General features: G+C 39.9%; 1 protein-coding gene across 2 annotated transcripts in view; it reads right to left on the minus strand.

The window, feature by feature from the left end:
• LOC112252203 (seizure protein 6 homolog) overlaps positions 1-26,225 on the minus strand; it is a 73,190-nt gene that overhangs the window by 26,729 nt on the left and 20,236 nt on the right. For both annotated transcript variants that reach the window (XM_024423248.2, XM_024423240.2), the window contains exons 6-8: positions 22,588-22,780; positions 22,042-22,227; positions 21,589-21,772 (exon numbers count right to left, since the gene is read on the minus strand). In XM_024423248.2, the coding sequence (XP_024279016.1) occupies positions 21,589-21,772; positions 22,042-22,227; positions 22,588-22,780 (563 nt within the window). The remainder of the gene's footprint in view (positions 1-21,588; positions 21,773-22,041; positions 22,228-22,587; positions 22,781-26,225) is intronic.

The raw sequence follows: 26,225 nt of genomic DNA on the forward strand, positions 1-26,225 counted from the left end.
ATATACAGGGGGCACCGGTACCGATTCAGTGTGCAAGGGTACAGGTTATTTGAGGTCATTTGAACATGTAGGTGGGAGTGAAGTGACTATGGATAGATAATAAACAGTGAGTAGCAGCAGTGTACAAAAGGGAGGGGGAGGGTCAATATAAATTGTCCGGTGGCGATTTTACTAATTGTTCAGCAGTCTTATGGCTTGGGTGTAGAAACTGTTGAGGAGACTCTGGTCCTAGACTTGGCGCTCCGGTCCCACTTGCCATGTGGTAGCAGAGAAAACAGTCTATAAATGGGGTGACTGGAGTCTCTGACAATTTTATAGGCTTTCCTCTGACACCGGCTAATATATAGGACCTGGATGGCAGAAAGCTTGGCCCCAGTGATGTACTGGGCCATTTGCACTACCCTCTTTAGAGCCTTACGGTCAGATGCCAAGCAGTTGCCATACTAGGCGGTGATGCAACCGGTCAGGATGCTTTTGATGGTGCAGCTGTAGAACCTTTTGAGGTTCTGGGGACCCATGCCAAATCTTTTCAGTCTCCTGAGGGGGAAAGGTGTTGTCTTGCCCTCTTCACAACTGTCTTGGTATGTTTGGACCATGATAGTTCCTTGGTGATGTGGACAGCAAGGAACTTGAAACTATCGAACCCCCTCCACTACAGCCACGTCAATGGTAATGCGGGCCTGTTCGGCCCACCTTTTCCTGTAGTCCACGATCAGCTCCTTTGTCTTTCTCACATTGAGGGAGAGGTTGTTGTCCTGGCACCACACTGCCAGTTCTCTGACCTCCTCCCTATAGGCAGTCTCATCGTTGTCGGTGATCAGGCCTACCACTGTTGTGTCATCAGCAAACTTAATGATGGTGTTGGAGTCGTGTTTGGCCACGCAGTTGTGGGTGAACAGGGAGTACAGGAGGGGACTAAGCACACACCCCTGAGGTGCGCCAGTGTTAAGGAACAGCGTGGCAGATATGTTGTTGCCTACTCTTACCACCTTGGGGTGGCATGTCAGGAAGTCCATGATCCAGTTGCAGAGGGAGGTGTTTAGTCCCAGAGTCCTTAGCTTAGTAATGAGCTTCATGGGCATTACGGTGTTGAACGCTGATCTGTAGTCAATGAACAGCCTTCTCACTTCAGTGTTGCTTGCCTTGAAGCGAGCATAAAAGGCACTTAGCTTGTCTGGTAGGCTCACATCACTGGGCAGCTCGCATCTGGGTTTCCCTTTGTAGTCCGTAATAGTTTTCAAGCCCTGTCACATCCGACAAGCATCAGAGCCGGTGTGGTAGGATTCAATCTTAATCCTGTATTGACGCTTTGCTTGCTTAATGGTTTGTCTGAGGGCATAGCGGGATTTCTTATAAGTGTCTGGGTTAGTCTCCTGCTCCTTGAAAGTGGCAGCTCTAGGTTTTAGCTCAATGTGGATGTTGCCTGTAATCCATGGCTTCTGGTTGGGATATGTATGTACAGTCACTGTGGGGACGATGACTGAGGTGATGTACTCCTTTCATCTTACTCCTCAATGCCATTGGATGAATCCCGGAACATATTCCAGTCTGTAATAGCAAAACAGTCCTGTAGTGTAGCATTTGCGCCATCTGACCACTTCCGTATTGAGCAAGTCACTGGTGCTTTAGTTTTTGCTTGTAAGCAGGAATCAGGAGCATAGATTTATGGTCAGATTTGCCAAATGGAGGGCGGGGGAGAGCTTTGTATGCAGGTGGGGAGAAAGGGGGTGCAGAGGGAGGAAGAATAGCGGGTAGGAAGGAAGGATGGTAGAAAGGAAGGAAAGATGAAAGGAAGGAAAGAAGGGAGAAAAGAAGAGTGAAGGGAGAGAGGTTATTCCGTCAAGACGTTTAACCATGGTATTTGATTTTATTATGGATTCTCATTAGCTGCTGCCAAGGCTGCTACTCTACTACCACATATCTACAACAGAAAATCCATGTGTACGCGTGTGTGTTGTGCGTATGTTATCATGTGTGTGTGTGAATGCATGTGTCTGTGCCTGTGTGAGTGTCTCTTCACAGTCCCCGCTGTTCCATAAGGTGTATATCTATCTGTTTTCAAATCAGATTTTACTGCTTGCATGAGTTACTTGATGTGGAATAGAGTTCCATGTGGTCATGGCTCTATGTAGTACTGTGCTCCTCCCATAGTCTCAAATAAAATTGTATTTGTCACATGCTTCAAATACAAGACTGAAATGCTTATTTACAAGCCCTAACCAACAATGCATTTTAAAATGTATATATTATTATTTTTTGAACACCACCCCAAAAAATTATGAGAAGAAAAATAAATCAAAGTAACAAATAATTAATAGCAGCAGTAAAATAACAATAGCAAGGCTATATACGGGTGGTATCGGTACAGAGTCAATGTGCGGGTGTTACGGTTTTCTAGGTGTGAAGGAGAGTCGGACCAAACTGCAGCGTGTAGATTGCGATCCATATTTAATAACGAACGTAAAACACGAATCAAATAACAAACACTACAAAAACAATAAACGTAACGAAAACCAAAACAGCCTATACTTGTGTAACCTAACACATAGACAGGAACAAGGACACTAAGGACAATCACCCCACTAGCTACAATCCCAATACATACACACCAAAACCCCAAGACAAAATACACCACAATACAAAAACCCCATGCTACACCCTGGCCTGACCCAATACATGAAGAAAAACACAAAATACTTAGACCAGGGCGTGACAGCGGGGACACCGGTTAGTCGAGGTAATTGAGGTAATATGTACTTTATAGGTAGGGTTAGCGCATGGTCTATTTTCCTGAATATCCACCTGTCTGACCTGCCCAAAGTAAACAGGCCTGTCAGGCTCAGAAGTTTGGATATGCATATAACTGGTAAAATTGGATAAAAAACACTCTGAAGTTTCTACAACTGTTAAAATAATGTCTGTGAGTATAACAGAACTGATATGGTAAGCAAATATCAGAGGAAAATCCATCCAGATTTTTTTGCAGTACCTATGGCTTCCACTAGATGTCAACAGTCTTTAAACAAGGTTTCTGGCTTGTTTCTTGAAAAACGAACAAGTAGTTGTAGTGTATCCAAGGTGTCCCTCATTAGGAAAGTATTCTTGTGGCACGCTCTTAGTTATTTATCTTCCCTATTGAACATACTAATCTCTGTATTAAATATTATTGTTTATTTCGATATTAGAGTACCTAAGGATTTAATTAGAAACATTGTTTGACTTGTTTGGACAAACATTACCAGTAACTTTTTGGATTCCTTTGTATGCATGTTGAACGAGTGGATTACTGAAATCAATGGCGCCAACTAAACAGACTTTATTGGATATAAAGAAGGACTTTATCGAACAAAACAACCATTCATTGTGTAGCTGGGACCCTTGGGATTGCAAACAGAGGAAGATCTTCAAAGATAAGTGATTTATTTTATCGCCATTTGTGATTTTGTGATGCCTGTGCTGGTTTGAAAAATATGTTGACGTGGGACACTGTCCTCAGATAATCGAATGCTATGCTTTCGCCATAAATCCTTTTTGAAATCTGACAATGTAGTTCGATTACCAAGATTCTAAGCTTTTGAATGATGTAAGACACTTCTATTCCATGAATGTTTAATATTATAATTTTTTATTTTGAATTTGGCGCTCTGCAATTCCACCGGATGTGTCAAATTTGATCCCGCTAGCGGGATCCGTGCGCTAATGTAATCGGTGACAGGGAAGTCAGACGCAGGAGAGCAGAACTTGGTAATAGCCGGAACAGTTTAATAGCAAAACCCACGGCATAAAAATAGCAAGAATAATTGGGTACAAAAATCTGTCGCGCACCAAACAACACGTGCACAAGCACTTACAATAAACAATCCCACACAAAGACATGGGGGAAACAGAGGGTTACATATACAACAAATGATTGAGGGAATTGAAACCAGGTGTGAGGAAAAACAAGACAAAACACATGGAAAATGAAAAGTGTATCGATGATGGCTAGAAGACCGGCGACGCCGACCGTGGAGCACCGCCCGAACAAGGAGAGGACCCGACTTCAGCGGATGTTGTGACAGCTAAGAGGTTTTTAAGGTGACTATAATAACAGAGAGTAGCAGCAGTGTAAAGGGGGAGGGGCAAGGCAAATAGTCTGAGTAGCCATTTCATTACATGTTCAGGAGTCTTATGCGTTTTGGGTAGAAGCTGTTTAGAAGCCTCTTGGACCTAGACTTGGCGCTCCGGAACCGCTTGCCATGCTGTAGCAGAGAGAACAGTCTATGATTAGGGTGGCTGGAGTCTTTGACAATTTTTATGGCCTTCCTCTGACACCGCCAAGTATAGAGGTCCTGGATAGCAGGAAGCTTGGCCCCAGTGATGTACCTGCGCACTACCCTCTGTAGTGCCTTGCGATCGGAGGCCGAGCAGTTGCCATACGAGGCAGTGATGCAACCAGTCAGCATGCGCTCGATGGTGCAGCTGTTCTGGATTTGGGGACTGTGAGAGACCTGTGAGACTGTGAAAGACCTCTGGTGGCATGTCTTGTGGGATATGCATGGGTGTCTGAGCTGTGTGCTAGTAGTTTGAAAAGACAGCTCGGTGCATTTAACATGTCAATACCTCTCACAAATACAAGTAGTGATGAAGACAATCTCTCCACTACTTTGAACCAGGAGAGATTGACATATTATTAATGTTAGCTCTCTGTGTACATTTAAGGGCCAGCCGTGCTGCCCTGTTCTGGGCCAATTGTAATTTTCCTAATTCCCGTGGTGCCTGACTACACGACTGGACAGTAATCCAGGTGCGACAAAACTAGGGCCTGTAGGACCTGCCTTGTTGATAGTGTTCTTATTAAGTCAGAGCAGCGCTTTATTTTGGACAGATTATGGACTCTCCCCATTTTAGCTACTGTTGCATCAATATGTTTCAACAAGGTTTAGCGTTTTTGGAATGATATGTGTTCCAAATACAATGCTTTAAAATTTTGAAAAATTTTGGACTAATTTAATTCTTGCCACATATTCTGAAATCTAGACCGCTGCCCGGGGGAATGCCTGACTAACTGGATTATGTTGGATTGGCTTCCATTAAAGAACACCCTCTGTGTTCTGTTAGACAGGTAACACTCGATCCACAATATAGCAGGGGATGTAAAGCCATAACACATATGTTTTTCCAGCTGCAGATTATGATCGATAATCAAAAGCTGCACTGAAGTATAACAAAACAGATTCCACAAACTTTTTATTATCAATTTATCTCAGCCAATCATCAGTGATTTGTGTAAGTGCCATACATATTGAATGCCCCTCCCCTATAAACATGCTGTTGTTAATTTGTTTACTGTGAAATAGCATTGTATCTGGTCAAACACCATTTGTTCCCCAAAAGTTTACTAAGGGTGATTAACAGGCTGATTGGTTGGCTGTTTGAGCCAGTAAAGGATCCTTTGCTATTCATGGGTAGCGGAATGCTAATTCGCATAGTAAAAAATGTATGTAGCGTCCAAACTACTTGGCCAACAACTGTTCACAGTTTTGCTCTACGACCCCCACAAGCATTACGGGACTCGTTTGACGTCGGTACAGCCAATCTGCCAATCTGTCTGTAGCGTCCAAACACTAATATGACCTCTCTATGAAAAGGTGAGTCTTTAACACACACGTACCTGTCGGTTGTTATGCTCTAGGATGCCCATAAACCTCACAAGACTAGTCTGAAGGTAACCGGGGACCAGTTTAATGTGGGCTATTTTTAGCACTTTTCTGGAATTCTTGATTGTTTTATTGCTTTACTGGGAGACTTATCAGAGGTAGACATGACAGTGATATGTTTGAGCTGATAATGGACACAGTGGACTTCCTACTAGTGCAAACCTCCTCAGTGCTAACAGTATATCTCAGGTTCATAGGCGCATTAATACTGCATAGGACTGCATAGCTGTAGGATTGACAGAGGCATTGAGGGGAGTTAGAGGGACATAAATCAGGTTACTCTCTTATGACTGCCAACACCCCTGGGACAATGCACATTTGCAGCATCACTACAACAACTCAGCGACACAATGGTAGGGATTATCTGAGCATGGCTTGGGTCACTGATACGTCATTGTCTCAACGCAGCCTTGAAATGCTTGGACATGGTCCAGGAGGCAAGATGATTAGGATAGAGTCATTCCTGTAGAGCATCTTCTGTTTCCAAAAGGTGTCAAAGTTATATATAAAAGTTATGCCAACAGATCTACAGTAGTATTTTAGCCAGGTGTGTAAATGCCAGTAGCCTCCTGAATCTTTCACAGCCGTGGCCCAGCGGTGTTACCGGGCTTGGAATAATTGGCCGCTTTTTGGAATCTTTCAGAGCTAGAATCAGTTCTTCAAAATCCATTTTCAGCAGTTCCGAGCTAGCCCTCCTAATGTGTGTCATTTTATCCAACATGGACTACGACAACGTCAGTCCCCGTCAGCTGTCGGAGAATGGTAGGAAGCAGTCTTGTAATGTCCTGTACTCATGCTCATGCTTGTAATGTCCTATACTCATGATAACACAGAGTTTTTGCCCCAGGAACCGAGATGTTTCTCACCATAGAGCTGTCGATGATGACAGCTGGTGAAATATCTGAGGAGGTCTGGACTTTCTTTCGCCCAGACACCCTCATGGTCCAACGAAGGGGGGAGCTCTGAAGATCTGAACCTGAGGTGGAAGCCACCAGAGAGGGAGACAGAACATGGGACGAAGACGCAGGTACTTCCAGATCTGATCTCGAAGTGGAAGCCCCCAGGGATGAAGGTGTCGGAACCTCTGGATCCAGGGCGGCAAAGTTGTTTGAAGTATGTATCCATTCCAGGCCTACCACAGCCAAGGGGGCCCTTATGTCCAAAGGCTGCTGCTTTCAACCTCCACGGCGAGTGACATGCCTCCATAGTTGCTTGGTAGGGTGAAGAATAGGAACATCCACTAAGTCCTCCAGAAGCATCCTACTAACTCCATTCTCCAGGGAATGTGGAGACCCCTTCAGGGAGGAATCCCTGCAGGGCACCAGCCAGTCGGCTGCGGAGAGACGACAGAGCGGCAACACTCCCACCAACACAGCTCCTGCAGCGTTGAAAACATTTGTTAGCAACCTCCATTTGAAACTACAGGCTAGCTGGGCTTCTGTGTCTCTCTTCTTGAAAATAATTTATAAACAGTTTGCTATGAGCTTCAGTGGGTTCGCAAATACAGCCCTAACCCTGCCTCCTGAAACAAGCACAGCCAGTGAAATGGCAAACACACAAGCACACACCAGTACGGCAAACAGAGAGAAAGCAGAGGCCTTACTCTCTCTATAGGTCCTGGCTGCACATACACTGTACGAGCGGGAGATGACCAACTCGCAAGTTGGTGCTGTAGAAACAAGCAGTAAATTGTGGGCAGTGAGCCAAAACACCAGTCAACAATATTAGCATTACATGTTAGTCAGTTTATACCATCTCCACTTTGGTCTCTTTGAGAGTTCCACATGTTGTATCTGAAAGTGGTGACATGCCAAATGGTGCTAACCGGAGAAATGTAATTGCTATTCCTACTTTGTTTTTTTCCCCTAATAGGTATAAGGGTGGATATTGATCCAACACCTGCTGCTTATTCAAACCAGCCCACTGGTTTGAGGGAGATAGCCGATAGTAATTAGCTGTTTCAGGGGCATGGCAGACGTAAAGGTAATGGCGGACTGAACGAAGTTATGTAAGGGCACCTCAAGATAAAACGTAATATTCAATATTGACAAGTTAGACTAAAATATTAGCACTACATAATCTGGTGGGTGATAAGCTTCAACCTGGATAATAACACAAAACAAATCTTAAGACTAGAGACATTTATCAACAAATATTTTACGAAAACAAGCAACACCCAAACATGACGGAGAGTAAAACAGGGGAACTGATTTCAAAACGGAAACGTGACTCTTCTACAGACACAGATGATTTAATAATGTCACCACCGGGAATGGTAAAGGTCGAAACCGATCTGTTAAAATTAATAAATGACAAACTGGGTATACTTGAATTAGTTAGTAAGGATATAAAAGAGTTGAAGGCAAGCCTCGAGATGAGTGATGAAAAAGCTGCGACATTGGAGAAGGAAACACACAAGCTAAAGGGACAGTCCATAAGATTGAAACGGAAATGAACTAAATTAAAAAGGACCATTCTGAGGGAAGCCTTACTGGACATACAAACTAGATCAATGAGGGAGAATCTGGTACTTACAGGTATCCAGGAGAAAGAAGGGGAAGTTCCTGAATCTGTAGTTAGAGAGTTCCTCCTTACAGCGCTTCAGATCCCACGCAAAGTTATCAACAAAATCCAACTTGATCGTGTACACTGCTTCGGACAGAGAGGCCAAAGGTATGACCGCCCAATTGTTGCCAAATTTGCTTCATTTAAAGATAAAATAATGGTTAAAAACCTGGATAAAAGACTTGCTGGGACCAAAATTGGCATGAATGATCAGTTTCCGAAGGGAATTGCAGAACGGCGCAAAGTTCTGTATCCAATTTTCAAAGAAAATAGATTAAAAGCGAAACGAGTAGCTCTCGTCGTTGATAAACTATATATTGATAACCAGTTGTTCAGAGACACAAAGACTACTCCATGTTTAAAAAAAAATTGCAATGTTCTCATAGATGAGGAAAATAAACAATTCTAGCCCGGTTATGGATTGTAACAATACAATAAAAAATATAGCTTTTCTATATATCTTCACATATAACTAATTGAACACACAAGCACTAATTCAACATAGTGAAGATAAAAACTAAGTAAACAGAAAGCACAGTATGTGTGGATGGTGTGGTGTATGTTTATTTTGATTTGTTATGTTTGTAAGTTGAGTGAGTGAGTAATGAAATGGTTGCATATCCCAGAGCCAATGTATTGCTGTGGGCCGGGGTATGAGAGGGCTTCAATGTTGTTCAGATGATGGATATACTTTTATAATGAATTATACGTCTTATTTATTTATTGTCCTATCGTGTTGGAAGATACATTTGATTTGTTATTGTCCTATCATGGGGAACTACATTTTAAAAATAAATTATATCCAATTATTTATTTATGATCCTATTTGAATGGTACGGTCCATGACCCTATACCCTAGACACCCACCTGAATGACCCAGAGACTCAGGATAAGTCCCTAACTGTTTTATGTGCATGCTGTAAGTGGTCTGTATGCAGCCAAATGATGGTCAGAGACCAAGAGCAGCACTGCCCCCTCAATATTCTGAGCCTGCTTGGCAGGGTTGGTCCTGCAAAGCCAACGTCCCCTAAAGGGAGAGCATACTACACAAGGAAATTCTCAAAGCTGCTAATGAGAACCTTGATGACCTTGTACCTAGCCGGTGGGGATTCCGGTGGGGTGCCCCCACCCAGGCAGTGGCAGTGCTGTCAACACTAGCTGCAGTAACCCATGGGGAGAGGGTCACACTCAGACATTCAGAGAAGGGGTATATTATTGTGACCCTAGTGGCACAGAATTAAAGTTGGACTGCATGGAGATGCTTGGGAATATGGTGGGTGTTTCAGGGAAAAGGTGTACATTTGACCTCCATCATCTAGGATGTGACAATGGTAAATAAAATCTCTTAATTTTTGCCTATTTTTTTGTGTGGTCTTGCAAGCCTTCTCGTGCAGCTGCAACTGCAAGTACATTTGTAAATCAAGAACTATCTTGAGTTAGGCTCTGGGGTGGTGAAATTGTTGAGTTAGTGAGTTGTGTGGGGGTATTGGTTGAGTGTGTGTGGGTGTATGTGTGTATCCCACAACTGTTGCGAAGAAGTAAAATATGTTAGGGACAATAGAGGATGATCCACAGCTATATATAATACAAATCGAGGTGAGGGCGATGGAAATGCATTTGGCAGTTAATCTACTTCAATTCGGTAAATGGCACTGTGTGCTCTTTTCAAAGGATGGATCCCAGTCGGTTATGGGTTATGGGATACAGGGGGTCGAGGGTGGTCTCCCGGGCATTGGGATGACAAACCAACTCGGGATGAGGAGGGCTTTTAGCGGGTGGAATAGTAGGGACCAATTGGAGGTTTACTTAGTAGAAAGGCAAAGATCATGGTACAGCTATATAGACACTCAATCATCATGTTACTTTTTAATGGTACGTTTACAAACATATATTTTGATAAAAATAATTGAAAGTTGTGTCTCATTATGATAGGTGGTGAAATAAATATAGCCAGTTACAATTGTAATGGCCTAGCAGATAATAAGAAAAGACAATCAGTATTTACCTGGCTAAAAGAGAAGGAATATAATGTATATTGTTTACAGGAAATGCATTCAACAGTTTTAGATGAAGTTTTGTGGAAAAATAACTGGGGGGGGCGAAATATATTTCTCCCATGGGCAAAGAAATTCAAAAGATGTGATGGTTTTAATTAACAATAATTTTGATCCAAATGTGCAAATTGTCCAAACAGATCCTCAAGGTAGATGGATTACTGGACAATAAACAGATATGGCTTATTAACCTATATGGTCCGAATAATGATGTTCCAAGCTTCTTTGAAAATATATATAAGAATCTATCAACTCTACAAGCAACACTAGACTCTATTATTATGGTGGGAGATTTTAATACGGTCTTAAATACCTCTATGGACTGGAAAGGAAATCACACTACAAACTACAAACTATCACCCTCAGGCACTTAAGGAAATCATGAATGTCATGGATATATTGGAATTAGTGGATATATGGAGACTTAAATACCCTGACCTAGTGAGATATACATGGCGGAGGCTTAATCAAGCTAGTCGCCTTGACTACTTTCTTATACCATTCTCTCTGGCACCAAAAGTTTAAAAAGTGTTGATAGGGGACAGAATGCGGTCGGATCATCACATAATTGGCATATATATTACTCTTACAGAATTTCCACGTGGGGGAGGATATTGGAAATTTAATCAAAGCCTACTAGATGATAAATTGTTTAGAACTAGGACAGAAGAATTTATAACTGACTTTTTCAGACATAACATAGGTACAGCAGATCCCCTTACTATATGGGACATTTTTAAATGTGCCTTTAGAGGCAATGCAATTCAGTACTCATCTATAAAACAAAAGCAATTTAGATCAAAAGAGTCCATATTAACAAAGGAAATTGAAGGACTAACAGTACAGTTAGATCACAATAAAAACGGTACTATATAGGCACAGAATAAGTTAGAGGAAAAACAAAAAGAAATGAAGGAACTTATTCAAGAAAGATCTAGTGTAATATATTATAAAAAATAAAGCAAACTGGATGGAATATGGGGAAAAATGCACCAAATTATTTTTCAATCTTCAATATAGAAATGCTACCAAAAAAAATGTGTTAAAACTTGTTACAAATGATGGAGTCACGCATGATTCACTAACTGATACTAATTGTATGGATTTTTTTCCTAATAATAATGTACAATTAATATCTGCACAGAAAGACTCATGTGAAGGCCACATTACAGAGGAGGAACTGCTTGAGGCAATTGGGGGCTTTAAGGATGGGAAAACTCCAGGGCTGGATGGCATACCAGTGGAAATATACAAAAAAAAAATTACTCAAAGGACCAGTATTGGCTTGTTTTAACCACTCCTATATAAATGGTAGATTATCAGACACGCAACAAGAAGGTCTGATATCATTATTACTGAAACAGGACCCAAGTGGTATATATAAAGATCCAGTCCATTTAAAAAATTGGAGACCTCTTACACTTCAGTGTAGTGTTGCAAAAATCCTAGCAAAATGCTTGGCACATAGAATTAAAAAACTATTGTCAGATATTATTCATCATCAGACAGGTTTTTTACATGGACGATACATTGGAGATAATATAAGACAGGTACTGGAAACAATAGAACACTATGAAATATCGGGGACACCAGGCCTGGTTTTCATAGCTGATTTAGAAAAGGCTTTTGACAAAGTACGACTGGAGTTTATATATGAATGCCTAGAATATTTCAATTTTGGGGAATCTCTTATAAAATGGGTTAAGGTTACGTATAGTAACCCTAGGTGTAAAATAATAAATAATGGCTACATCTCAGAAAGTTTTAAACTATCTAGAGGAGTAAAACAAGGTTGTCCACTATCGGCATATCTATTTATTATTGCCATCGAAATGTTAGCTGCAAAGATTAGATCAAACAATAATATTAAGGGATTAGAAACCCGTGGCTTAAAAACTAAGGTGTCATTGTACGCTGATGATTCATGTTTTCTTTTAAAACCACAATTGGAGTCTCTCCACGGCCTCTTAGAGGATCTAGATACTTTTGCTATCCTCTCTGGATTAAAACCAAATTATGATAAATGTACCATATTACGTATTGGATCACTAAAAAATTCACATTTTACATTACCATGTAGTTGACCAATTAAATGGTCTGACGGAGATGTGGACATACTCGGTATACAAATACCAAAAGAAAGAAATGATCTCACTACAATACATTTTTATAGAAAGTTAGCAAAAATAGATAAGATCTTGCTACCATGGAAAGGAAAATACCTGTCTATTTGTGGAAAAATCACCCTGATTAATAACTCCTTAGTTATATCACAGTTGACCTATTTGCTTATGGTTTTGCCTACACCGAGCGACCTGCTTTTTAAATTATATGAACAAAAAATATTCAATTAGATTTGGAACGGCAAACCAGATAAAATTAAAAGGGCCTATTTATATAACGAATATGAATTCGGTGGGCAGAAATAATTAAATATTAAAGCATTTGACCTCTCACTAAAGGCATCAGTCATACAAAAGTTATACTTAAATCCAAACTGGTTCTCTAGTCAATTGGTACGAATGTCTCATCCTATATTCAGGAAGGGTCTCCCCCCCCCTTTATTCAGATTACACCTGCTCACTTTCGGTTGTTTGAAAAGGAAATAATCTCCAAAATATCTTTATTTTTTAAACAAGCCTTAGAAAGCAATTGCAATTTCAGTTTAATCCACCTGAAAGGACAGAACAAATAGTACAACAAATATTGTGGTTAAATTCAAATATACTATATGATAAAAAAACTGTATTTATCGAAGAAATGTTTAAAAAATGTATAATTTTAGTGAATGATATCATAAATAGGACTGGTGGAGTTATGTCACACATAACACAGACATATGGAAATGTCTGCTCTACCCAAAATTACAACCAATTAATTGCAGCATTACCACAAAAATGCAAGAGGCAAGTAGAAGGGGAAAAAAGTATGGAACTTGTATGTCGGCCCTGTATTAAAGATCATAAATGGTTAAAGAAAAGTGTGATAAATAAAAACATATACCAATTTCATTTAAGGACCAAAAAACTGTGCCATATAAATTGCAAAATAGTTGGGAAGAGATTTTCGATGTACCCATTCCATGGCACATGGTTTATGAATTGATACACAAAACAACGCCGGATTCAAAACTTCAAATATTTCAATATAAATTACTATACAAAATTCTTGCAACTAATAGAATGTTATATATATGGGGGATACAATCTTTCCAGCTCTGCAGATTCTGCTGTGAGGAGGCAGAGTCATTAGATCATTTATTTTGGTATTGTCCATATGTAGCTCATTTTTGGTCATAGGTCCAGGAATGGCTGAAGAATTGCAACATTTGCCTAGAACTAACACTACAGATAGCAATACTGGGTGATTTGAAAGCCATAGTCAATCAATCAATAATATAATAATTATTTTAGCAAAAATGTTTATTTTTAATTTACAATCTGTAGAAGCTATGAGAATAGGAAGGTTCAATTCCTTTGTGAAGCATCACAGAACAGTTGAAAAATGTATGACAAGTAGAAATCCGAAATGGATGATGTTGAGAGACAGATGGGAGGGGTTGAATGGAGCTGAAGGGTGGGACTAATAACAAGATAAACAATGTAAAGCATACGGGATCTGTAAAATGTATATAGGTTCGGAACTATTGTGAAATAGCATAGTTACAAATAGAAATCAAACTGGATGGACATCAGAAATAGAGGAAGGACTAAGAACAAACAAGAGAGAACTATTGTAAAGTAGACTGTGTCTGTAGAATGTGTATAAAATGTATGGATTGAAGGTAGAAGCAGAAGTGTTTATTAGTTTACTTCAATTGGGAGATCGGCGGTAGGGTTTGCGGGGCATAATAATAAAGGTATATTCTTTAAAAAAGTATGTATGTCTATATAGGTATGTGTATGTATATATACAGTATGCATGTGTGTATGGATATATATATATTTTCCCAAAAAATATGGGGGATTGGAAATGATGCAGACAATTACATTGGAAGCATCATTCTTTCCGCAATATTAATCTGATCGACCTTCTAAAAAAATAAAATAATAAATAAATAAAAAAATAGTTTTAATCCAATCTTTGAGACTCCTGTTGTTCTGAAATCTCAAAGTAATCTGACTTGTATTGAAACTCTGTATGATTTTAAATGCAGAAAAGGTTTGACATTTTTACATCTTAATATTCGTAGTTTATTACCTAAAGTGGATCATGTCAAGATCTGGGCCTCTCAGGCAGACCCTGATAATTGTATTGTATCTGGTTAACTGATATAACCCTGCACTGAGGTTTCTATGGATGGTTACAATGTGTTTAGGGCTGATAAGAAAGTCAAAGGTGGTGGTGTTGCTATTTACACAAGGAATATTATTTTTGTGTCTCTGTTAATGGCTACCTCCAGTCCTAAACTATTTTAATTGTTGGCTTTAAGTCTTCAGTTGGGTTCAAAGTCAAAAATAACAGTTATAAGAATCTATCGTCCACCCTCTGCCAAGAAGTGTGGACTAAACAAACTTACTGATTTAATGACCATTTTTACTACCCCAGAGGTGTTGATCGCCAGAGATTTTAATCTTGCATGGGGAACACAGGATGCTGACTGTTTAAACAACTTTGGACAAGTGGGCTTTGTAATCAGCAGTCAAAATTAGATTAGTACAAAACTTAAAGGACCCTACGAAATCGAATTTGATTGACCTCATATTTACAAATACTCCAGAGAAATATGCTGGGAGTGGGGTATTTGCTTAGGATATTAGTGACCACTGTCCCATTATATGTGTCAGGGATATACGGATGCCTCGATCCAATCCTCTTTATCAACAAGAGGAATTTAAAACATTTCAATTAACAAGCCTTTTTTTGTGACCTTTATTTTTGGGATTTTGATTGTATTGCATCTATACCTGACCCAGACGTGGCTCTGAACCCCTTCACAAATGTTTTTAATTGTATTGTAGATAAACATGCTCCCTTTAAAAAATGGAGAATTAAAAATCGGTCTTGCCCTTGGTTCAGTCCAGAGCTATCTGAAGTCATGCACAACATAAATGCTGTCTGGGCCAAAGCTAGACTCACAGACTCCGGCCCAGACTGGCAGTATTTTAGGCGATTGAGAAATCTGTGTGTAAAACTAGTTTAAAAAAGCTAAATCAGATTATTATGTTAATACACTATCTGAATGTACAGGGAACCCAGCAAAATTCTGGAAAGCTGTTAAATCACTGAAGGGTTGTGGTAAGGGTAAGCAACAACACATCTGCTATGCTAATCCTCAACACGGGGACCCCATTTTTTTCAAAAACCAGCATGAAACTCTTTCTGTTGACATCTAGTGGAAGCCCTAGGAACTGCAATCTGGGAGGATTTTGCCTTAAATATTAAAAGTGACAGCCATTGAAAACAGTGGTAGGCTGAACATTTTTTTGGGGGGGGGGATGGTTTGTCCTCGGGGTTTCGCCTGCCATATCAGTTCTGTTATACTCACAGACATAATTTTAACAGTTTTAGAAACTTTAGTGTTTTCTATCCAAATCTACCAATTACATTCATATCCTAGCTTCTGCGTCTGAGTAACAGGCAGTTTACTTTGGGCACACTTTTCATCCGGATGTGAAAATACTGCCCCCTACCCAAGAGAGGTTCAAAAGTAACAATATTTTGGAGATTTCGTTTTCATTTAACCTAGAGTGAGCGAGAAAAAGGCATTTGTTGAACATGGGGTGAGACATTTTCACTAACTTGTAAATAAAGCCAGTTTGTTATTTTAAATGATTTATTTCTGGAGAAACCTAACTTGATTATTTGTTAGACATCACTCGCTTGTATTCAGTTAACACATATATCTTAAGAATATCATGGAATATTTGAACATTTTCGTTTCTCCATGCTTGTCTCAGAGCAGTGCGAAACAGTGCTGAAATAGATGTCCACAGTGGGAAGGCTATATATAACAATATTTTGGAGATTATTTCTTTTTTTTTTAAATGACAGTGAGCGATTGTAATCTGAATAAAGGCCAAAATAATATTTATAAAGGCCAAAATATAGCCCTGCTAATAGCCATAATGGTGCTGTACAACGTGACCATGTGTTTGAAAGAGTATTTTCTAAACATTTTGTTTACCTTCATTAGACAACTTTATTCCAATATTTCTGTAATTCAGTGATATTTATTCCCATAGTAATTCATTATGGATCCACAACTAAATAAACATCAGCATTTTGAAAGAGTATTTTTATCATTATTTTATTAACGAAAGCATAAAGATGCTGAAGAAATACAGTACTGTATATGCTTTAACTTTTTATGGCTGCAGGGGCAGTATTGAGTAGCTTGGATGAAAAGGTGCCCATTGTAAACGGCCAGCTCCTCAGTCTCAGTTGCTCTTATATGCATAGTATTATTAGTATTGGATAGAACACACTCTGAAGTTTCTAAAACTGTTTGAATTATGTCTGTGAGTATAACAGAACTCATATTGCAGGCAAAAACCTGAGAAATTCCACTTCCTGTTTGTATAATTTCTGGGGGTGGCAGATTTTCAACCAAGCTCTCATTGAAATTACAGTGAGACATGGATGAGTTTTCACTTCCTACGCCTTCCACTAGATATCAGCAGTCAATAGAACTTTGTCTGATGACTCTAATGTGAAGGGGAGTCGAATGAGACAGGAAATAGTCACCAGTGCCACGAGTTGACCATTCTTTCACCATGCGCGTTCACAGGGGAAGGACCTGCGTTCCACCGGTCATCTGAAGTCATTCTAATTCTCCAGTTGGAACGTTATTCAAGATATATGTAAACAACATTCTAAAGATTGATTCAGTACATCGTTTGACATGTTTTACTGACAGTTACGGAACTTTTGGACATTTCGTCACGTTATAGTGGACGCGCTTTGTGACTTTGGAATTGTTTACCAAACGCGCTAACCAAAGTAGCTAAGTGGACATAAATAACGGACATTTTCGAACAAATCAAGCATTTATTATGGACCTGGGATTCCTAGGACTGCATTCTGATGAAGTTCATCAAAGGTAAGGAAACATTTATCATGTATTTTCTGGTTTCTGTTGACTCCAACATGGCGGCTAATTTGGCTTCTGTTCTAAGCGCCGTCTCAGATTATTGCATGTGTTGTTTTTTCCGTAAACTTTTTTTGAAATCTGACACAGCAGTTGCATTGAGGAGAGGTATATCTATAATTCCATGTGTATAACTTGTATTATCATCTACATTTATGATGAGTATTTCTGTTGAAACGATGTGGCTATGCAAAATCACTTGATGTTTTTGGAACTAGTGAATCAAATACGCCAATGTAAACTCAGATTTTTTTATATAAATATGAACTTTATCAAACAAAACATGCATGTATTGTGTAATATGAAGTCATATGAAGTGTCATCTGATGAAGATAATTTAAGGTTAGTGATTAATTTTATCTCTATTTCTGCTTTTTGTGAATGGTATATTTTGCTGGAAAATGGCTGTGCTTATTGTGATTTGGTGGAGACCTAACATAATCGCTTGAAGTGCTTCGCTGAAAAGCCTATTTGAAATTGGACACTTTGGTGGGATTAACAACAAGATTAACTTTAAAATTATATAAAAGACATGTATGTTTTAGGAATTGTAATTATGAGATTTCTGTGGTTTGAATTTGGCGCCCTCTATTTTTGCTGGTAGTTATCATATCGATCCCGTTACCGGGATTGCAGCCATAACAAGTTAAACATTTGGATAATAAAGCATTTAAAGCATTGTGAAGATATAAGACACCTGCATTTGTTTATTAGGCACTTTGTGCAGTCTGACTTTCACGTGTGCCCCCTCTCCAGCCTATAGGTCACCAGGCTGCTCATTACTGCTGGTTTGAGTAAGAAATGTAACACTTTAGAATACATAAGCATCGAATACATTGCAAGTTGAGGGATTTTCACAACAGTAGCCGGGCTAATAGGAAACATTTGCATTATGGGCTACACCTCCTACAGTACTACTATATTTGTGAAAAACAAGTGTTTGAAAACCTGTTTTCAAAATGCCTCCAGTTGTCCATCACTACTGTAAATAAACACAGCATCTTGTTTACATTCTTTATTGTAACCACAATGTCACACATAATTTGTACCTACCTTTCCAATTACTTTTAGAGTTTGGGATTTACAAATGTGCACTTTTCATTATTTAGTTACATCGTTTTAGTTCGAACGTGCAGACTTTTTTTCTTTAAATTATTGTTTTATGTAGGATGCTACATTTTTTGACCAGTTGCAATTGTAAGTAGGCCTAATAAAAAAAATACTACTTCTATTAGGCTGCTAAGCCTCATAGCCTACCTCAGCCAGTTAACTTATTTCATATTGGTCTAGGCTCCGAAGAAATAGACTCCAATTAAGCCCTCTTGTTGTTTGTAAAGTCTAATTCAAATGAAGATTATTGTAAAAATGAATTGCTCGACTGGTGAAGGTTTTCTGTGCAATACTTGCAAAACAAGTTAACTATATTTTCAGCACCAGCCACTGTTTACCTCCTATTGATTGTGCTGCGGTTGCCGCAAGTTGTTTTTTTAAATGTAACCTTTATTTAACTTCTAGGTTGGTTTCCCCAGTTTAGGGCTGGATTCAATCCATAAAAATACAATTTAATTTATTTATTTTTTAGATCGCTGAAGATCCGCGTTAAAATTAAGATAATTTCCGTTTGAGCCGAGACAAGACAAGTCGGGTAAAAACTTGGTTTGAGCTTTGACTAGTTGTCTGTTAGGTTATGACAAACAGAGTGAAAACTAACACTAGTGTCCAAAACACAGCGAAGGCAGGTCACCAGCAAAAACACAGTGAAGGCTGGTCACCAGCAAAACCAGCATTTATACTGGATCAGCCTATGATGGTCTATGCTGAACTCACAATACAATGCAGCCAAATTATTGTTGTACTTTTGTAACTTCACTTTTTCAAAGTCCATGAGAAGTAAGTTATTGTCCAACCAATACAAAGTACTGGGTTAGAAAATAGAATTGTACTAAGATCGGTTTTACATTATTCATGTGGAATAATGTAAATCTGAATCAGCTGAATCTGCAGTTTGAACAATAACACAGCTTTTACCACGCCACTGATTTGGTAAATAGCTGAGGGATGGGGCTGGAGACATGTAACCACTCTCAAATTCATAGACTGACCATCCATGTGACTTTAACATGTTTGGACTTTATACAGGGTTTGTTTACAATTAGATAGAAGTAAAAACAAGGTTATATTTTGGGTAATGATGGGGTAAGACAGTTGAACTAAGCTCATGAGGCATTTATAAGTTACATTCTGTAGCCTCTTATGGCTGCGATCCCCGTACAGGGATCAACATCAGGGGAAATTTCAGTGACAACTAAAAATACAACGTCGTAACATTCTTGAAAATGTCTTACATCCTTCAAAAGATTAGGATCTTGGTAATCAAACTACGTTTTCTTATTGCAAATAGCTATTACAGAGAACAAATAGCATGCTTTTTTTGTATTTCTGCACAATGACCACTGATCTTCTTGAAATCTAGCTGAGGTAAACGCCAGTATGTAATGGTTTTGGGTTGGACTACCATTCCTTGTTTGTAAATCCTTGTTTGTAAATGAACTCCATTCTCGCCTTGACTATCAGAGGATTTGCTGTGACGCTTGTTACCCACAGCAGCATTTTGGAAAATTGTATTTTCAACGATTGAAGACATCATGGCGAATAAATCAACGAAAAGCGAAGTCAAAGTCTAAGTATACAGATTTGCACCAGATTATAGAAGAGATTGATCTGGAAAGTGAGACAGATTTTTTTGTTTGAGGAATCTTTGAGTGTTATGATTCAAACATGAGCTAAGGAGCTGTTTCTGCAAGGACAGGACGTACTTCTGGACGGGTAAGTGCTAATGCCGTTTTATAAAATATAAATATATATATATATATATATATATATTTGCAAATATATATATATATTGCCATTTGCAATGAAATGTGTGGTTTGTTTGTGTGTGTGTGTAGGTGTGTGTATTATATATATATTCCATGTCAGATATATATATTTTCCATTTTTTTATTCAAATGGAATGGAGTAGAACAACAAACACACACATGACCACTGCGCCTGCTACTCCTCTCCATTTCCATATGAAATAGCCATTGGGTGCTTCTCGGCGGAGGGCAGGCCCACAACAATGGCCGGAGTTGAATGAAACAGCACTTCACTGTTCCCTCTGCTCTATACAATACATATCTGTTTATTTTATGTGATGATAAAACGCTCATACAATACAAATATTTTTGAAAATGTTTTCTTTCACAGTGATAGTGACTCCGACTGGGAGCCCCCGGTGCCAAGCTGCCCGCTCTACCTCTGCCCCCTCTACTCCTGCCTCCAGTGGTGTTCATATGCCACAGTTCATTACTGCAGGCATAACTGTGCCTCAGGGCCAAAAGGGCACAGCATGAAGGCCTCGTTGTGTTCTGTGTCGCATGACCTGTACCACTTGTTCAGTTTGCCTCTGCTTTACATCAGAAAGAGACTGCTATGGGACAGGGCACAGGCACCAAAATATTGTGTAGAGGACTTCCAAAGGTTGTACTGTTTTTTATTTATTTTTAATTTCTAATATTTTTTCAACTGTTTTGTTGTTGTGTGTGTTAGAATTGCTTTTTGATATGTTGTATATAGTTATTTGCACTGTTGTATATAGTTATAGGTCATTTCACCAATTCGGCCACTTGGGTACATTTGGGCAACTTGTGTGGGACACCTGGGTGACTTCATGCTAAATGTCATGTAGCTCACCCATTCCTGAAGTTATCAGTCTGACACTTTGCACACCTAGAGTTGCCCTCTTGTGTTATCCATCAAAATGATCTCCCAGCGTCCTATCTGACTGTGTTGCTATTCTAGTACATGTGAAAGATGATGCTACAACAATAAAAAACAGAAAACGTATGCTCTTTCTTTCTCTTTCCTTCCACCAGATCTACTGTGTTATATTCTCCTACATTCAATTAACATTTCCACAAACTTCAGAATGTTTCCATTCAAATGATACCAAGAATATGCATATCCTTGCCTATGGGGCTGAGCTACAGGCAGTTAGATTAGGGTATGTCTTCAGGTGGAAATTGAGAACAAGGGATGCAGCCAAAAGAGGTAAGGATCAAAGGGTATATATAATTAATTTAAAAGTTAAACAATGGATGTAGCAATTGCAGATTGCCCCTTTAACATCTTAACTTACTTATCATTGTCCTCGTCCAGCGCAACCCTCTCAAAGTGGAGGTGAAGCCTGTGTCCCTCCTTGGCCTCCAGTAGCCAATGGCAGCTCAGATTATTGCCGTTGCTATGGTTACTCGTCGATGGAGGAGGCGGCGAGAAGATTCTACCCACGGTCGCGTTTCGGATCCACCCTCCACATGACACAGCTAACAGTTGGGAAGAACAAGTGTCATCAGTTATGTACACTGTGTGTGGACACTAGCGTTGGGGCCAGCCACAGAAACTTCCCTCAACTGTGTGAGATGTGGGGCCTTCCGTGGACAAACAATTTCCAATGAGCTCACAGTACCCATACTGGCAAAAACAAAGCTGCATTGTGCGTTTCAGGAAACACATTTTCTGTGCAGGCCAGACAATTATTGTATCCTATTGACATGGTCAAAGATTCTACAGTCAGAAGATAGCGAACACTAACCCACACACTGAGGTTCAGGAGAGCTCCAATGGGGTTGAGTCATGTTCAAGCAGGTGGCTACCTCGTGGCCCCTGACCTGGAAGCCAGGGTCACAGTGGAAGTGGGCATGGCCTCCGGGGTGGATGTCCGTTACTGTCACACCCCCTCCATCAGGAGAAAGAGGGAACAAGCAGGAGAGGAGGAAGGCTGTTGTATGTAGGACAGATTAAGGGAGTGAGAAAGATAGAAGAAAGAGAGAGTGCTACAGATCAATTGTACAAAACAAGGCAGGATGACATGTGAACAAACCATCACCCTCAAAGCGCTCACTGGGGTGGAATAACTTATTTTATTAAAACATGTATATTTAACCTTTATTTTAACTTGGCAAGTCAGCTAAGAACAAATCCTTATTTACAATAACGGCCTACCCCGGCCAAACCTGGGACTCTAAATCACGGTCATGGTGTGCTTCCCCTCCTTGTTGTGGACAGCACCCTTATAAAACCATTGTATTGACTCAAACATGTTTTCTTGGAAAAAGAAAAGACGCCACTCCGAATTTACCTTGATAGTGTAGGCTGAACACACCATGATCAGTCTGCCGGAGACTGCGGTAGTAAATCTGCACCTGATTGGTTGAGCTTCGAATCACCTGACCCTCACGCATCAGGGTCTCATTGGCTAAGAGTTCTGGACCCGTCCCGCCATAGCCAAGGATAGTCAGGGACTCGTCCTTGGATAGGTTCACTTTCTTCACCTGGGGAGAGGGGAGATGGTGGACATCTAGTGATTCATTAAGGAATCATTGAGGAGTAAAAATGCCTAACCAACATGTATACATTATTCAAAACTGGTTATACACAATGTCGAATGGATTTCACATGATGTATACTGCAACTGTTTGCTTGCAGAGGACTACATGGGTGAAGTAGGTACTCTTAGCAAACAGGTAGCTGGGCAATCCACACCTGCCTACTTTTTCTTTCTCTTCTACCCCAATAGCCAGACACCGCTCTAGCCTGGTGGAAGTGTCTGCTCCCCACAGCTGACTGGCTGGTACTCTGCAGCGATCCCTCTCAGAAGGGGTCTCCCCCTTCCCTGGAGAATGGAGTTGGTGGGATGCTCCTGGATGACTTGGTGGATGTTCCTGTTCTCAATCCTACCAACCAGCCATGGAGATATAACACTTGCAGTGGAATTCGAAAGCAGGGTCCTCTGGCAACGGGGGCCTCCTTGGAGATGTTAAGCCTGGACCAGACACAGACTAGAAACAGCTTCGCCGCCCTGGATCCAGAGGTTTCGGCACCTTCTTCCCTGGGGGTTTCCAATTCGAGATCGGATCCAGAGGTACCTGCGCCTCTGTCTGGTCTCCCTCTCCGGTGGCTTCTACCTCGGGTTCAGATCCACTGTGAGGCTGTCTGAGACTCCAGTCCATTCATCATCCACAATGGATACTACAGCTGGCTCCGGTCCATCGGGCCCTTCGGTCCTCGAGGGGTTTGCGAAATCAGTTGAGGCGAAAGAACAGACGTTCCTCCTCAGCTATTGCACCAGCTGTCGTCATTGCCAGTTTTATGGTAAAAAGAAATCATAGTTCCCAGGGCAAAAACTCTGTGCTATCCTGGATTATGAGTACAGGACATTACAAGACTGCTTTCGACATTTCTACGACAGTTGCCGGGAGCTGACGCTGTCGTATTCCATGTGGGGTCAAACGACATTAGGAGGTCTAGCTCGGAAATTCTCAAAATGGATTTTAACGAACTGAAAAAGCGCCAAATTATTCAGGTCCGGTACCATCATAGGGTAGCGGGTGTGAAAGATTCAGCAGAATACTGGCATTACACACCTGGCTAAAATAGTGCTGTAGCTCTATAGATAACTTTGACACCTTCTGGAAACTTTCTACATTTCCTGTAGAAATGATGGAGTCCATCTGAATCATATTTACTCCTGGACTCAATGACCCAAGCCCAGCTCAGTTAATCCCTACCATTGTGTCTCTGAGTTATCATAATGCTGCAGCAAATGTACATTATCCCAGGGGCGTTGGCAGACACAATGTAAGTAACATAATTTATGTCCCTCTAACGGCCCTGAATGCCTCTGTTAAGCCTACAGCTATTGTATGCAGTAACATGAACCAGAGTTAAACTGTTAGCACTGACACTGTGTGCCCTAGTAGGAAGTCCATTGTGTGCAGCTCACCCTGCACTATCAGCTCAAACAAATAACATGGGCATGTCTATTTCTGCTAAGCCTCCCAGTGAAGCATTGAAAACAATCACGAACCCCAGAAAAATGTGAAAAAATAGCCCATATTAACATATGTAGCCTAAGACGTTCATGAAATCATTAACTTGCTTGTAACAGATGGCATTCAAATTCATATTCTCTGAAACTCACCTAGATAATACCTTTGATGATACAGTGGCAGCAATACATGGTTATACAAGGAACAGAAAAAACTTATGCCAATGGTGGAGGTGTTGCTGTTTATATTCAGAATCACATTCCTGTAAAGCTTAGAGAGGATCTCATGTTAAACACTGTTGCAGTAATATGGCTACAGGTTCATCTGATTCACCTAAAGCCCATTCTTATGGGAAGCTGCTATAGACCACCAAGTGCTAACAGTATCTGGATAATATGTGTGAAATGCTTGATAATGTATGTGATATCAACAGAGAGTTATATTTTTTGGGTGATTTAAATATTAACTGGCTTTTATCAAGTTGCCCACTCAGGAAAAAGCTTCAAACTGTAACCAGTGCCTGCAACCTGTTTCAGGTTATCAGTCAACATACCAGGGTAGTTACAATCAGCACGGGAATGAAATCATTAACATGTGTTGGTCACATCTTTACTAATGCTGCAGACATTTAAAGCAGTACCCAACAACATTGGATGTAGTGATCACAATATAGTAGGAAAACCAAAGTTCCAAAGGCTGGGCCTAATATAGCTTATAAGAGGTCATACAAGAAGTTTTGTAGTGATTCCTATGTTTACGATGTAAAGAATATTTTATGGTATGTGGTGTGTAATGAGGAGCAACCAGATGCTGCACTTAACACATTTATGAAATTGCTTATTCCAGTTACTAATAAGCATGCACCCATTAAGAAAATTACTGTATGACTGTTAAATTCCTGTGGATTCTTGAGGAATTTCAAATGTTATGGTTGAGAGGGATGAGGCAAAAGGTATAGAAAATAAGTTTGGATGCACAACCGATTGGCAAACATACTGCAAATTGAGAAATCATGTGACTAAACGGAATAAAAATAAGAAATTATAGTTTGAAACAAAGATAAATTATGTAAAGACGTTATGGGAAAAAAGGAAAACTCATCGCAACAGCCACTGATATTGCCATTTACTTTAACAATTTTTTTAATTGGCAAGATTAGTAAACTTAGGCATGGCATGCTAGCAACAAATGCTGACAAGTATAACTGATCAAATTACAAAAGGCAAGCCTTGTAATTTTGAATTCTCTTAAGTTAGTGCAGAAGAGGTGAAAAACTGGGGTCTGACAACTTGAATGGAAAATTACTGAGGATAATAGCGGACGATATTGCCACTCGTATTTGCCATATCTTCCATCTAAGCCTACTAGAAAGTGGGTTCCCTCAGGCCTGGAGGGAAGCAAAAGTAATTCCGCTACCCAAGAAGAGTAAAACCCCCTTTAATGGCTCAAATAGCTGACCAATCAGCCTGTAACCCATTAGTACAGTTTTGGAGAAAAAAAATATTTGACCAAATACAATGCAATTTTACTGTAAAAAAAATGACAATAGACTTTCAGCACGCTCATAGGGAAGGACATTCAACAAGCACAGCACTTACACAAATGGCTGATAATAGGCTGAGAGAAATTGATTATAAAAAGATTGTGGGAGCTGTTTTGTTAGACTGCAATGCGGCTTTGACATTATCGATCATAGTCTGTTCATGGAAAAACCTTTGTATAATGGCTTTACACCCACTGCTATCAAATCAAATACAATTGTATTGGTCACATACACATATTTAGCAAATGTTATTGCGGGTGTGGCAAAATTCTTGTCTGGTAGTATCTAACAGTACAGTAGTATCTAAAAACAAGTCACAACAAAAAACACATCTAAAAGTAAAAAAATCTAATTAAGAAATATATAAATATTAGATCATGCAATGTTGGAGTGGCATTGACTAAA

The sequence above is a fragment of the Oncorhynchus tshawytscha genome, linkage group LG01 (genome assembly GCF_018296145.1).
Source record: "Oncorhynchus tshawytscha isolate Ot180627B linkage group LG01, Otsh_v2.0, whole genome shotgun sequence".
NCBI classification, from domain to species: domain Eukaryota; kingdom Metazoa; phylum Chordata; class Actinopteri; order Salmoniformes; family Salmonidae; genus Oncorhynchus; species Oncorhynchus tshawytscha.